This window comes from Xyrauchen texanus, chromosome 31, assembly GCF_025860055.1.
Source record: "Xyrauchen texanus isolate HMW12.3.18 chromosome 31, RBS_HiC_50CHRs, whole genome shotgun sequence".
Classification (NCBI taxonomy): Eukaryota; Metazoa; Chordata; class Actinopteri; order Cypriniformes; family Catostomidae; genus Xyrauchen; species Xyrauchen texanus.
This window is the reverse complement of record NC_068306.1, coordinates 13574511-13587339: the sequence shown is the minus strand read 5'-3', so window position 1 is coordinate 13587339 and position 12829 is coordinate 13574511. Positions and strand designations below refer to the sequence as shown.

Below are 12829 nucleotides of genomic sequence, written 5' to 3'. Positions count from 1 at the left end.
TAAACCTTTAACTACAACATGCACCTTTGTAATGAAAGTTTAAAAGATTTGCACTAATAGATTTTGAATGCATCTATACCAGTTACTAAAAACATTTTAGGAAGGATGATTAGCATTTTAAAAGCCTTGTCATTAATTTTGGTGCATGTAACACTTTTTTTCCTCTTTTCCTCATAATGTCAAGGCTGTCTATAGCAGTTTGAGGTTTGACTTTCTCCAAAGCCCTGTAAATTAGAACATTCTCTGTAGCATTAAAATCAATAACAGGTTTTGTTGCTCCGTCATGATAATGGGTGAAGCTTCATTGACTTTAGCAAGTTCTGTTCTGCGCAATCACAGAGCTCGGTCTATCCTATCTGTGTAGCATACTGGTTTGTGTGCTGCGATGGTCACGCAAAAAAACACGCTTGATGTGCGTGTCCATACAAGATGCATATTTACTGCTTAGTGCTCACTAAATTGATATAGTGAATACAGTTCAGTTTGCTTATAAACTACAGCATCTGCTTATAAAGCACTAAATGAGATGGCTGCATCTCAAGTCGTGGAAACCAGTATCCCTAACTATAAATGTGAGTGCAACAAAAACAAGAAACCATGGACCTAACTAAATATGACAAAACCAGACTTGACACGACATGAAATAACTATGACTAAGGCTATGGCTAGACTGGACTAGAACAAAACAAGGTTACAAGCATGCTGGCTAGACTAAACTTTGGCAAAAACAACAAGGTTACATGTACAATACCTGACAAATGCCCTGTCCTATGGCAAACGTGTCCTGTCCTAAGGCAAACATGAGGGTTTAAATACACAATACATGGGTAACAAAGGCCAATGAACAAACAGAACTCTAAAACAAGATAACAAGACAATTAACTAAAACCAATGACAAACTAGAACAGAATCAAAGTAATCAAACAATGAACCAATGAAAACCAAACACATAAACGAACACGACTGGGGAACAGGAACTTTAAAAAGAAATTTCAAAATAAAAGTACACAAACAAAAGTCAACTGAGAATATATCACACTCGCCCTCAAATTGTTCCAAATCCACATTTAAAAAAAAAAATCACATTTCAATCCAATGCGTTTGACAATTGATAACAGAATTTAATTATTTAGGTGAACTAACCATTTTGAAATTTTTTCCTTGTTATTGTTACCTTGTAGTTTAATTCACAGTTTCTTCAAAAGGATAACTGAAGTTCAATTCAATTCAATTTAAACTTACAGTATCAGTAGCATTGGAAAGCTACAGTTTCAAAGTAGCTTCTTGAACCCTGGGATGTGAACATGTGCTTTGATATGAACACAAAATATGGCAATCAGAGAATGATTACTTTATCACTTCTAGATCATAGCGGCATCTCAGAATGTTAAGTATGTGTATTTGTGTGTGTGCAATGGAGACCTCTCAGTGTGACGGACAGGTGAGTGTGTGTGTGATAAACTCATAGTTTAGATCTTGTGGCAGTGATATCTTGTTTTCCTCCCATGGCGTGAGATGTATCTAGTGTCCGCCGTTATTGCCGGGTTGGTCCGCTGCTCGTACATCATTGCTGTGGCATCCGGCTCGACCCTGACAGCGGTGGGGGATTGTGAAGACGCAGCCGGCCATTTTGGCATTTTTGCTGTGTCACGCTGTGAATTAGCAGACGAGTGCTTTATAAACTCATACAAATGAGACACATTAAATAACTGTCAGAACCCTTTACCCAGAGAGGTTTGGAAAACACACACACATAGTGAGAGCCATTAGAAATCATCCTCACTCCCTTTTTCTCTCTCTCATACTTTTTCTCCCACCACCACGTTACACAATCACACACATATACACACTAAAAAGCTCCTCGGAGAGGCAGTCTCTACTTTGATATTTTGTCTGAGGCCTGATTGCAGAAGGATGTCATGGTCACTTTCGTTCCATTTGGATTTATCAAGAACTAACACTGCACAACTGAAACAAACACAGAAAAATAAACTGCCAATGTTTCAACAGTAAACTCTGAAAAATGAATAATAAAGCTTCCTTTTATTCAAATTAAAAAGGTTTTACTGCCTGAATACATCTTTAACATTTCTTCAGTCTCTAGTTCTTTATAAAACCATCATGTGTTTGTTTAATGAACCCTGAAACCAATACACTGATATGAAGAACCCATCTGACACAAAGGACTTTTTTAAGATCCAGAGAATATTAAATTAACAGCCCTTGTACACCTGAATGGTTGTGGGCAAGTGCGCAGGTAAAATAATACAAACAAAGGAGAAAAAAATCCTGCACACTGCTCACTGTAGCTGAAAGGGAATTTTGGTCACAAAAGTCACATGAACCTTAACACAATCACATTAAATTTTAGATTGATTCTCAGCTTGGCAGTGATATTGGCAGTGATTGGGGATTTTTGTCTTCTTTCCTAATATTAATCTCCAGAGAACCATGACGCAAACTCAGCAATGTACCAGAAAAAATGGTTCATGATGGTTCTTTTCTCAAGCTAAAGTTCATGAATAAAATTATATATATATATATATATATATATATATATATATATATATATATATATATATATACATTTAAACTGTTTGTTTTTGTGGGGTCTGAGGGTGTTTTGGACCCTGGAGAAGTTTTGACATACCTTGACATTTGTGCTTTTTTCAGTTGCTTAAAAACACATTAATGGCTAAAGTCTGATAACACTGTATTCAACACAAACTGGGCTACAATAACATGTGAGCAACATGTGTGTACATGTTTGTATTTTTGGGCAAATAACGTTTATGCATGGTTTTTGAAAAAACTAAATGTTTAAGTCATTGAAATAAGGCCATATAGCACATACTAAACATTTGTCCACAAGCCTTTTGAGAACTGGATCTTGTAGCCTAGAGTTTTTGCTACAGATTTATGTGAAAACCATCCTGATCACTCATTCATACAAAACAATGTATTAATTTTAATTTTGTAAGACACTTTTAGTGTTAGAAAGGTCATATATGAGGAGGCGTGAATTATCATGAATATTGATTGTAATTCACACCTGAGGAGACAAAAGACCCCTCCCCTGGGCCTATCAATGAGGAATATGACAGAAAGAGAATGAATATGAGTAGACTTTTTAAGTTAAAAGAAGTAATCTGACTACACAGTTTCTTTACATAAAGACTTTACTTAATTTTAGACCTACACTACCATTTAAAAGAAGTCTCTTCTGCTCACCATGACTGCAAAATACAGTAAAAACTGTGATATTTTGAACTATTTTTACAATTTAAAAGAACAGTTTTCTATTTGAATATATTGTAAAATGCAATTTGTGATCAAAGCTGAATTTGCAGCATCATTACTGCAGTCTTCAGTGTCACATGATCCTTCAGAAATCATTATAAGATGCAGATTTTCTAATATGGGCATATTTAAAGTGCATTTTACTCATTTACACATGAACCCATATTTGCAAGCACAAGCTTTGTTGATAATAATAAGGCAGCATAAACACTAGACAGATTATTATCTAAACATTCATATTATTTTTATATCATATTACATATCATATTTATATCATACAGCATACAATTTAAATACCTGCTTGTAACAAAGTTTGATGGTCAAGGAGGAGGCGAAGGCAAAAACTCTTCTCAAGTACGTATTTTTAATGGCCACAGCTGTGCTCACAGCTTTACACACAATAGTCAACATAAACTTTTCAATTCTCTCCTTGCTTCTTGTACACGCCAACACTGGACTGTTGTGTGTCTCTCTCCCCGACTGGAAGTTCTGTGGCCGTTTTTATGCCGCTCTCCCCATGCTCACTGAAATTAGAGACAGGTGTTAGACATAATTTAGCTCAGGTGCAAGCGCCCTTACTGCTTTCTCGCTGCCACACTGCTTTAGCCAAAACAACATTTACATGTAACTAAAACTTGCTTATTAGGACATATTTCAAATTTCAATACTCTGAATCCTGGCTGGCAAGTCTGGAAACAGTCCCACTAGTAAAATATGTACATATTTATATTAAATAGCATGTCAACTAATTAAAACTAAATTACATACTCGTCTGAAATTGTATCCTCGGCTGGATCAAGTCTCTCTTCAAAATACAAAAGTTCATCGGCGTCCCGCTCTTCTTCTGAGGAAAATGTAACTCTTCATCACCATCCAGGAGTTTCCTCACTTGTGTATCGTGCTGTCTTTCAAATGCACAGAAAAATGAATGAACATGTTGTTTTTAAGACAAAGTTGGGGGCGTTTACTATTTGCATTGATCGTCTCACCACATTAGCGTATGAATGGCGCGCTCTGCTGGTGGGTGTGATCACTTTAGAGATAATTACAGACAGGAAAACTATCGCTTTGTTTCATACAGATTACATTGTAGGAGAATATTTGTTTGTTTGAATATTTGAATTGTTTTATTTAAAATAGACATTTTAAGCTTACTTTAGACATATGTTTCATGTTTGTGTGATAAGTATTCGCAGAGTTTCAGTTTTCATTTTTGTGACGTGTTTCAGATATATGCTCGCAAACCCAGAGACTGCTTACCGCTCACCCTTTTTATGTTCTTTATTTTACAAAAGCACAAGGTTTTGTTGTTATTGTGAGTGTACACAAATTCAAGTAGACCTTTATAGTCTCTAATGATGTCTTACACTTATCTGTATGCCCCAAAATGCCGGATAATTTTATGTTGTTTCCACTGTAATGACGAATAAATCCAGCAGGACGCGCTGGCGCGTCCATCGACCCCAGAGGGTTTCATTAAATTTAAATTAACTTAAATAATATGTATTATTAAACTGAAAAATATATAAAACTAATAAAACTCTAGCCATTATTTAGCCTATTAATCATATGCCTAACCCCAACCCTAAACCTAAATTTTCCTGGAGTAAAAATGAAATCTTAGAGGGAAAAATGCAACCTCCGAATCAAGCTTATGATTGATAATGTGAAAGTAATCATACTTGGTTTCCATGGATCAGAACCCGTGTTTCAGGCTGCTCACGCAATGTGTTATCATTAGCACCAACGGAAACTGTAACCGCATTTGAATTGGTGCAAATATATCTGAAGGGGGATTTCACTTGTCATTAACTCTGTGGAATGGGGTCAATATCACGGTACCGGAATATTTGACACAAACATATACATTTTCTGTGTGATCATGTTAGATTTTTACAAAAACTTAAACTCTCCACTCTCAACTCCACCAAGAAAAGTTTAGGGTGAACTGTTTTGCTATACAGTAAACAGAAACATTAATGTGTGTGTGTGTGTGTGTGTGTGTGTGTGTGTGTGTGTGTATGTTAAAGCTAAAGTTTGTTTTCCATCAGGATCAAATGGACAGTCCCCCTCTCAGCTGCAGTTATTGTCCTATTTGAATCACTTTGCATACAGATGTGACTTAACAGTCATCATTCAAAAATAGCTCTTTCCACCCATTTCCATTTGCACTTCCTCTTTCTTTCTCTCTTCTTTCTCCATCCCCCTAACTTCCCTCTCTCTGTTCAGCTGTGGCTCATTCGGATGACTATTTTCCCCTTTCATCAGACTGTCATCATGTCAAGCACTCCTGAACATCTGTGATGGTGCCTGGATAAAAGCGTGTGATGTACGAGTGTGTGTGGTTGCTTATGAGTGCGTTGCGATTGTACATTTGCTTGTAAATGTGACTTAATTTGTTTGTGGGCGTGCAAAAGAATAATTTCAGTGCATTACAGTATGGAATTGCATGGTCTCATACTGTATGCTTGTGCTTCTTTTTGAATATGAATGTGTTCGCACTCCTACCAGGTTGTCTATGTGTGGGAGTGTTTATTTTAAAAGAAGCATATTATGTCCATAAGCACAAAAGCACTGGCATTGAATGCATTCATTTTCAAATAAAAAGTGTATTCTGTTTTTATATAATTTCTGTATTTTAGAAACAAGGTGGGATGGAGAAAGATGGAGAAAGCAAACTACTTTTTTTTCTTCTTTTTTGTCTTCTCATAGATAGCAATGAGATTAAATGAGAGCAAATTCTCTAGTTTCTTCAGCAAGTCTGTACCCCTAGGCAGGGCCGCATTAAGAGCTCACTGGGCCCCGGGGCTATGAGTTACTGCAGGGCCCCCCCACCACTTTAGGTCACCAACTAACATAACCTGTCAACATAACTTGCTAATAGCGAATATAGGGGTGGGCGATGAGCTAAATGTTATATCATTATACGAGTCATTTTATCTATCTATCTATGATATACTTCACAGTCAAGTTATATTACTTTTAATACGATTTTTATCATATCAAAATTTAATGCCACTAAAATTTCATAATTCTTGTGACCAATTTCAATATCCCAAAAAATAATAGTAACTTAAGAAAAGAATCTCAAGCTTACTGATAACAAGAGTCACAAATAACAATATAACAAAGGCACATAAGAAATCGACCTACTTGAAAAACTTAAAGCACTGAATAATATTATACTGTATAAAGTAATCAAATATACAATACATAGTTTTCACTATAAATTCAAAATTCATTCTTATTTATTTTACAAAAGTGATTCAGTCAAGGGCAGTAAATTACTTTCTGATGTTTGATTAACATTATTGACACAAATGGCGACAGCAGCTTTATTAGCAGCTTCTGTCACTTTAAGACCTCAGGGTCGGAACTCAAGTGCGCTGTGCAAAACCGTCTCAAGTTCACCATGGTTTTGAAACGAGCATTTACAAAATGAATTTTCTCCCGCTGCTTACTGTGCCTGAGCAGTTTAATATAATTTGTATCTAAACCACAATGCTTAAAAACGCGTTTAAATTCTAAACTTACATCATAATGGCGCAGCAAAATTGACATATTTCTACCTATATATTATCGCCAGCCCTTTAGGCGAATATAGAGTTTGATCAAACACAAAAAGCAATATCACATCCATCAAGTTAATAATCAAACTTACCGAAAATTGGTGGGGTCGATGTCGATGATGACACTGTGTCTTTATCTGCTCCAACATGTGCCCGGCCCACTTGCTGTTCCACAACTTCTCCGTGATCATCAGCTTTAGTAAAATAACCCGATAGCTTGGGGATTTTACTGAGCAGCTCATGTTTCCTCTGCTGTTTAGCTTGTAAAACATTTCTTTTTTGAGCCCCACTCGCACATGTTTTTTTAAAATATGACATTTTTAGCTATGCAACGAAGATAATGCGTGACTGACAAATTTAAGAATAGTCTAGAATGAAGTGAAGAGTGGAGGCGGCGATTGATTGGTTGACGCGTATATTCTAATAAGGCGCAGGCAGCCATCATCTGATAGGCCTACGAATATACGGCAAAGCGCCACTGAATAACAGGGCTAATTTGTGGGGGGCGTGGTAAGGCTTTGGCAATCAGATGGCTAGTAGTAGTCAATCTGCTCCACAGCCAATCACGGGCCCCCTCCTTGCTCGGGCCCCGGGGCTTTAGCCCCGCCCAGCCCTGTTGTTAATGCGGCCGTGCCCCTAGGTCCCATCTGTAGACTTTTGACCCCTGGATAACTGGTTGTGGAGAAAGAGAAATCTCTGAGCCATATCATTTTAATCTGGGAAAAGAGTGAAATTTAGTGATAGGGAAAGGGAGAGAAATGTATAAAGCAAGAGCTATGATATTCTCAGTTTGAGCTGCACACACACAGGCATTTCTCTAGTCATTCTAGTCAGGATGAATCAGGTATGTTTGCCAGTGGATTACACACCTGTGCACTCATATGCATAAAGTTTCCCAGGGAAGGATTACAAGTCAACAGAAATCTCTATTATGCTTAGATTAGAGTCAGGGACAATCGTTTCCAAACTCTCCCATCCAATTACGTCTTTGACAGTTTTATTAGTGGGGGTGAGTCGAAGATCGTGAGTGTGTGTTTGTGCGCACAGACATGCAGTGACAGAGAAAGCAAGAGAGAAAATGTGAGGAGCAAAAGAGAGAGGAGTGCTTTAAATCACTGTGTGCACTGAATCACTGTGGATATTTCAGCTGCTGTCACTCTTGTGTGGCTCTTTTATTCAGGAAACACTTTTAGACCCTAAATCTTTCTCCAAATATCCCTGTGTGAAATGGAATTTTACACTCGCATGTGGCCGATTTCATAGAGCATGTCAGAACAGTTTTCCGACTTTCAATTTTTTTTGTAGATTTATAGTATTGTTTTATTATTTTTGGACAGTTGCCTCTTTATTTGACAGATACAGTGAAAAGAAACTATACTGAAGAGAGATGGAAAATGGATCAGGGCATGTTGCAGGCTGGATTCGAGCCTGAGTCACCCATATACGAGCACCACTACTCAATTCATCAAGAGCATGATTGCTGTCCGCTATGTGATTTCAGACACACATTTACTGTAATTTATAGTTTTCTTTAAAAAAAATGGACCATGTTTTTTTCTTTTATGACAAATCAGGCTTGGTATTAACACACAGAACAAAGGTTTGAAGAATTCGTTTTTTTGAGAAATTATCTTTGATATATATTGATTTAGATAATAAAGTTTTTTTTTAACTTTTAACATCAGATTTTGCTGGTTTCTTTTGATAGTTTTGTTTGCTGGGGTTTGACCTCATGATTGAAGAACTATGTAGTGTTTCTTTTTTTTCAGTATATCCTGCTCTGTGCTGTTCTGAAATCTGCTGCAGGCACCTTCATGTGCTTTCGGGCAGTTTTCACTTCATCTCTTGGTGTCATAGTCTCATAAGCTGTTCGTATGAAAACGTCATCCAAACTGAGAGTGCTTTTGAATGTGATTGACAGACCAGTCAAGCAAGCGAGTAAGCTTGCTTTCAGAGAGACCTGGCTGATGTGCAGATAGGTACCTTTGTGTAAAGTAGATTTGCTCAGTTAGATGTTTTTTTGTGGATTTGCTGCTCAATTAGATATTTTCAGGTAAGTTAATAATTGCAAAGGTATTGCTTAGTAGTTAAAGATCTTGTCAGGTAGCCAAAAAGTATGTAGGTCCGAACCCAAGAAAAGGGCAATCAATGAGTTATCACCATTTTACCCTTGTGCAAGGCACATACTACAAAAGTCATCCTCTCATTTTGGTGTGGTTTATTCAGAGCAACACTTATCAATGGGTTCCAGATGTAATAAGAAATGAATATGTAATAAGCATGTAATAAACCTGTAATAACAAACATATTTTTTTAGGATCACGTGATGGCCTCTCAGCGATGTCTGGAACACTGCCTCACTTTCTGCAGGAGCCTGATGATGCATACATTGTCAAGAGCAACCCAATCAAGTTACGTTGCTGTGCCCGCCCTGCCCTCCAGATCTTTTTTAAATGCAATGGAGAGTGGGTGCATCAAAACCAGCACACCGCATTGGAGAATACTGAACTAGGAACTGGTAAGACATAATTACACACACAAAAGCCCAGATTGTCCAATATTAACCCTATTTACTTGTCACCAGGCCCTTTTATTTTTTAACCCCTCCCCTTCAATCACATGTCATAGTGAGAACATTTTCATGATCCTATTTCGATGGATAATGTCAAGTCCCACCAAATCACATTTTCTCATTTAGTATCAAGTTTCACTTGGAAATCCATCACATTACAAGCGTAAAATGGGTTGTGAACACTGTTTCATGTTGACTTTAATGCACCTTCTATAATTGTCTCTCTGTTTCAAACTCAAACACCCAGCTGTGTCTGATAGTGAAGAATAGTGTCCCGAATGTCAAATCCTACACCAGCGGTTGTTTGGCTCAACTTCTACCAATGTTTCATCTTTCAGTTCACTCTCCATCAAACAGTGTTCTATCTGTAAGAGCTTGAAAGATAGTGATTGTTGCATTTAGTGTTTGGTGGTGGAGATTTTGACAGCTAAAAGGACTGATCCGATGATGCAACATAGTGAAATAACACTATGTTTATTCAGTGTTTGACCTGGGCATGCATTGCTGCTTCATATTCAAAAACATTTGAATGCAGTTTGGATAATTTCAGGCATGTTTCTACTTTTAGTGCTTATTTCATTGGCTTTTTCTATTGATGATAAAAGTTGGCTGAAAAAAATGACAGATTTGTGAATGCTCCCTTAATTAAAAGCTTAAAAAGGTCTGCAAGGCAAATCAAAATCCTTAGATTTGGAAAACTAATCACAGTTCAGTGACCTCAACCTCTCCTTGTGGTATTCTTAGAACAGTTTTTAAGTAGTCATTTAGCGTGTTGAGTGATGCGATGTGAGTAAAGTGCACTTACTGTAAAACAAGAACAATCCCCTTGAACAACCTGGGGTTAAATGCCTTATTCAAGGGTACAATAGTGATAAGCCATATGGGCTCTGTTACAAAACCTAGTGAGATACCATGCTGCCTATTGCCTACACAGGAAGCTGACTTCTAACTGAAAATGGCCCTCATAAGTGTATGATATGGAACGCTCTACAAAGGAAGCAGCTTTCATATGAATAATACTCCTTACACAAAGCACACAGGAGACTCAACTCGATATATTTCAGTACAGGTGACGCATAAATGATGCACTACTTTAATAAGCATACATTTTGTGTGAAATTGCCAGTTTTTAATTATTGATACATTGTTTTTTTTCCACTTAAATTTCAGCAGAGCATTAAAATGTAAAAACCTCATCTGTTTAGGAGAAACTTTAATTTGCTTATAGAACCACACCGTTCACTTTGGAACGCCTGAGCTACATGTAAGAAGCCACGTGATTTGCAAAAATATCACTACGTCACAATTTGAGATCAGGCTCGAATGTAAGCAACCTTTTGAGCTGAGGTCAGTCTTCTTCTCTTACATTCAAAAGCTCAGCTTGCATGCTGAAAGGCCCAAAGCTGATCTTGGATCATCTGCTAATATCAGAATCCACCAAAATATCTGCCGTTGCAGTCCGTCTAGCTTGCCATCTCAGCTTCCTTCCACCACACTAATTTGGACCTTTCATCTTGAATTGCATTGACCACTGAGTCACAGTGCCTTGTTGGACTGCTTAATCATCTCTGTATATCTGTGATGCTCTGTTGATTAAGACCGGGCTCACTCAGTCCAGCACTGATGTACTCAGATCGCATCTCTCCAGCGGCAAAGCCAATAAATCAAACTCAGAGATTGGGAGCAGTGGTGTCCTTGGACTGCCTACATGCCTGCTTGGATTATTTGTCCTGCTGGGCTGAATGGAATCGCTTACTTGTTCACTGCTGTCTTAAAGGAATAGCACACCCAAAAAATGACAAGTCTGTCATTATCTAGTTTCCCCTCAATTAGAGATTTAAGTATTTATTCACTAATAATCTTTACGTCCGCCAATAAGGTTTGCAAAGTCTGAGTGATCTATCCACAAAATTGACTACTTGATGTTTACAACTCACTGTAAGGGAAGATTGTCAGTGAATAACACCTTACCAAAGCTATCATATTACTTTTATGACCACATTTATAATGGTTTAATGGTGATTTTGCATCCCTTTTGAAGCTTGAAAGCTCCATTTCCCATTTCTACTTTCCAAATGTAATACCGGTTTTTCATAAGAGTGAGTAAATAATGATATAATTTTCACTTCAGGATGAACTATTCCTTTAAAGTAATTCTCACGAAAAAGAAGCTTGAATCAAATGGACTAGAGATGAACATCAACACAAAATGAGTCACTGCAAACATCACGTGTGTTTGTGTGTGTGTGTGTGTGTGTGTGTGTGTGTGTGTGTGTGTGTGTGTGTGTGTGTGTGTGTGTGTGTAGTTTTGTTTGTGTTTTGATACTAGAACATGGAATCACAAGAATTAATAGAGACGTAATAGGAAAGCTCCTGCTTTGCTCCTTCATGTTTTATAAAAGTTGTCAGGAAGTAGGGCCAGCAAGCAGGTCTGTTTGAGAACTAGCCAGGTCTATTTCATCCCCCATAGTCAAACGCAGCAGAGCTCACAGCAGAGCTGGCTAACAGAACTGGACACTGCAGGGATTCACTGGCAAATAAACAGAACCATGCAGAACCAGGACAGCGTTTAATAAAAAACCGAACAATTGCCTCACATCCTGCCAATCATCGTTCACAGCTCTGTTTGCTACTAATGCAATGCTCTTTTATTCAAATGAGAAGCTTTAGACATGTTACAACAACTGAAATGTAAATGAAACAATGGTCATTTTAAGTGGTAAAAGGGTGCATTGCAAACATTGTAAAATTATTATATTGACACTGAAATTACCACTTTGCAATAAAACATTATCCTGGTCTGCAACTTTCAAACGCTAATTAAAATCTTACAGGATTGTGATTGCTGTGATGCAGTAGTATCAAGCTACTTTGATACTGTAGCTTCTCAAGCCATGAACTTCTCCTAATTAGGGCTGAAATGATTAGTCAACGTTATCAACAACTTCAACAATAAAAAAATTCTCGACAAAGATTTTCATTGTCGAATAGTCGTTTTATCTCATTTAACGTAACGTGAGATCACATTAAACTCTAACATGGACTTGAGAGAGCAGCACAGCAGCATTGAGGAGAGGAAGAAAACAGCTCAGAGATGCACTGCAAACTTTCCAACCAGGTGATGTAGATCTCAAAGTTTGGGGGAATAATACAAAAATACAAAATATGTAAATACAGATGTGGAAATCGTTGTGGAATAAGCAGAGCCGTAGCTGCCGCTCTGCTGAAGCAAAACTAGATTATAACGTGATTGTCACGAACGCCGGAGAAGGCGCCTCCTCAACCGCCCACCGGAGATCTAATTCACCCAAGTTCTAACCACACTCCCCATAACCCCACATACCTGGCTCTATTGCACGCAGCTGTTTCCCATTATCGCCACGCTATT

At 37.6% G+C, this 12829-nt stretch overlaps 1 protein-coding gene across 1 annotated transcript in view; it reads left to right on the top strand.

Annotated features, from left to right (window-relative positions):
- Nucleotides 1-12829, top strand: part of LOC127625145 (netrin receptor UNC5D-like) — a 291561-nt gene that overhangs the window by 188650 nt on the left and 90082 nt on the right. The window contains exon 2 of the mRNA XM_052100235.1: nt 9187-9387. Coding sequence (XP_051956195.1) covers nt 9187-9387 — 201 coding nt within the window. The remainder of the gene's footprint in view (nt 1-9186; nt 9388-12829) is intronic.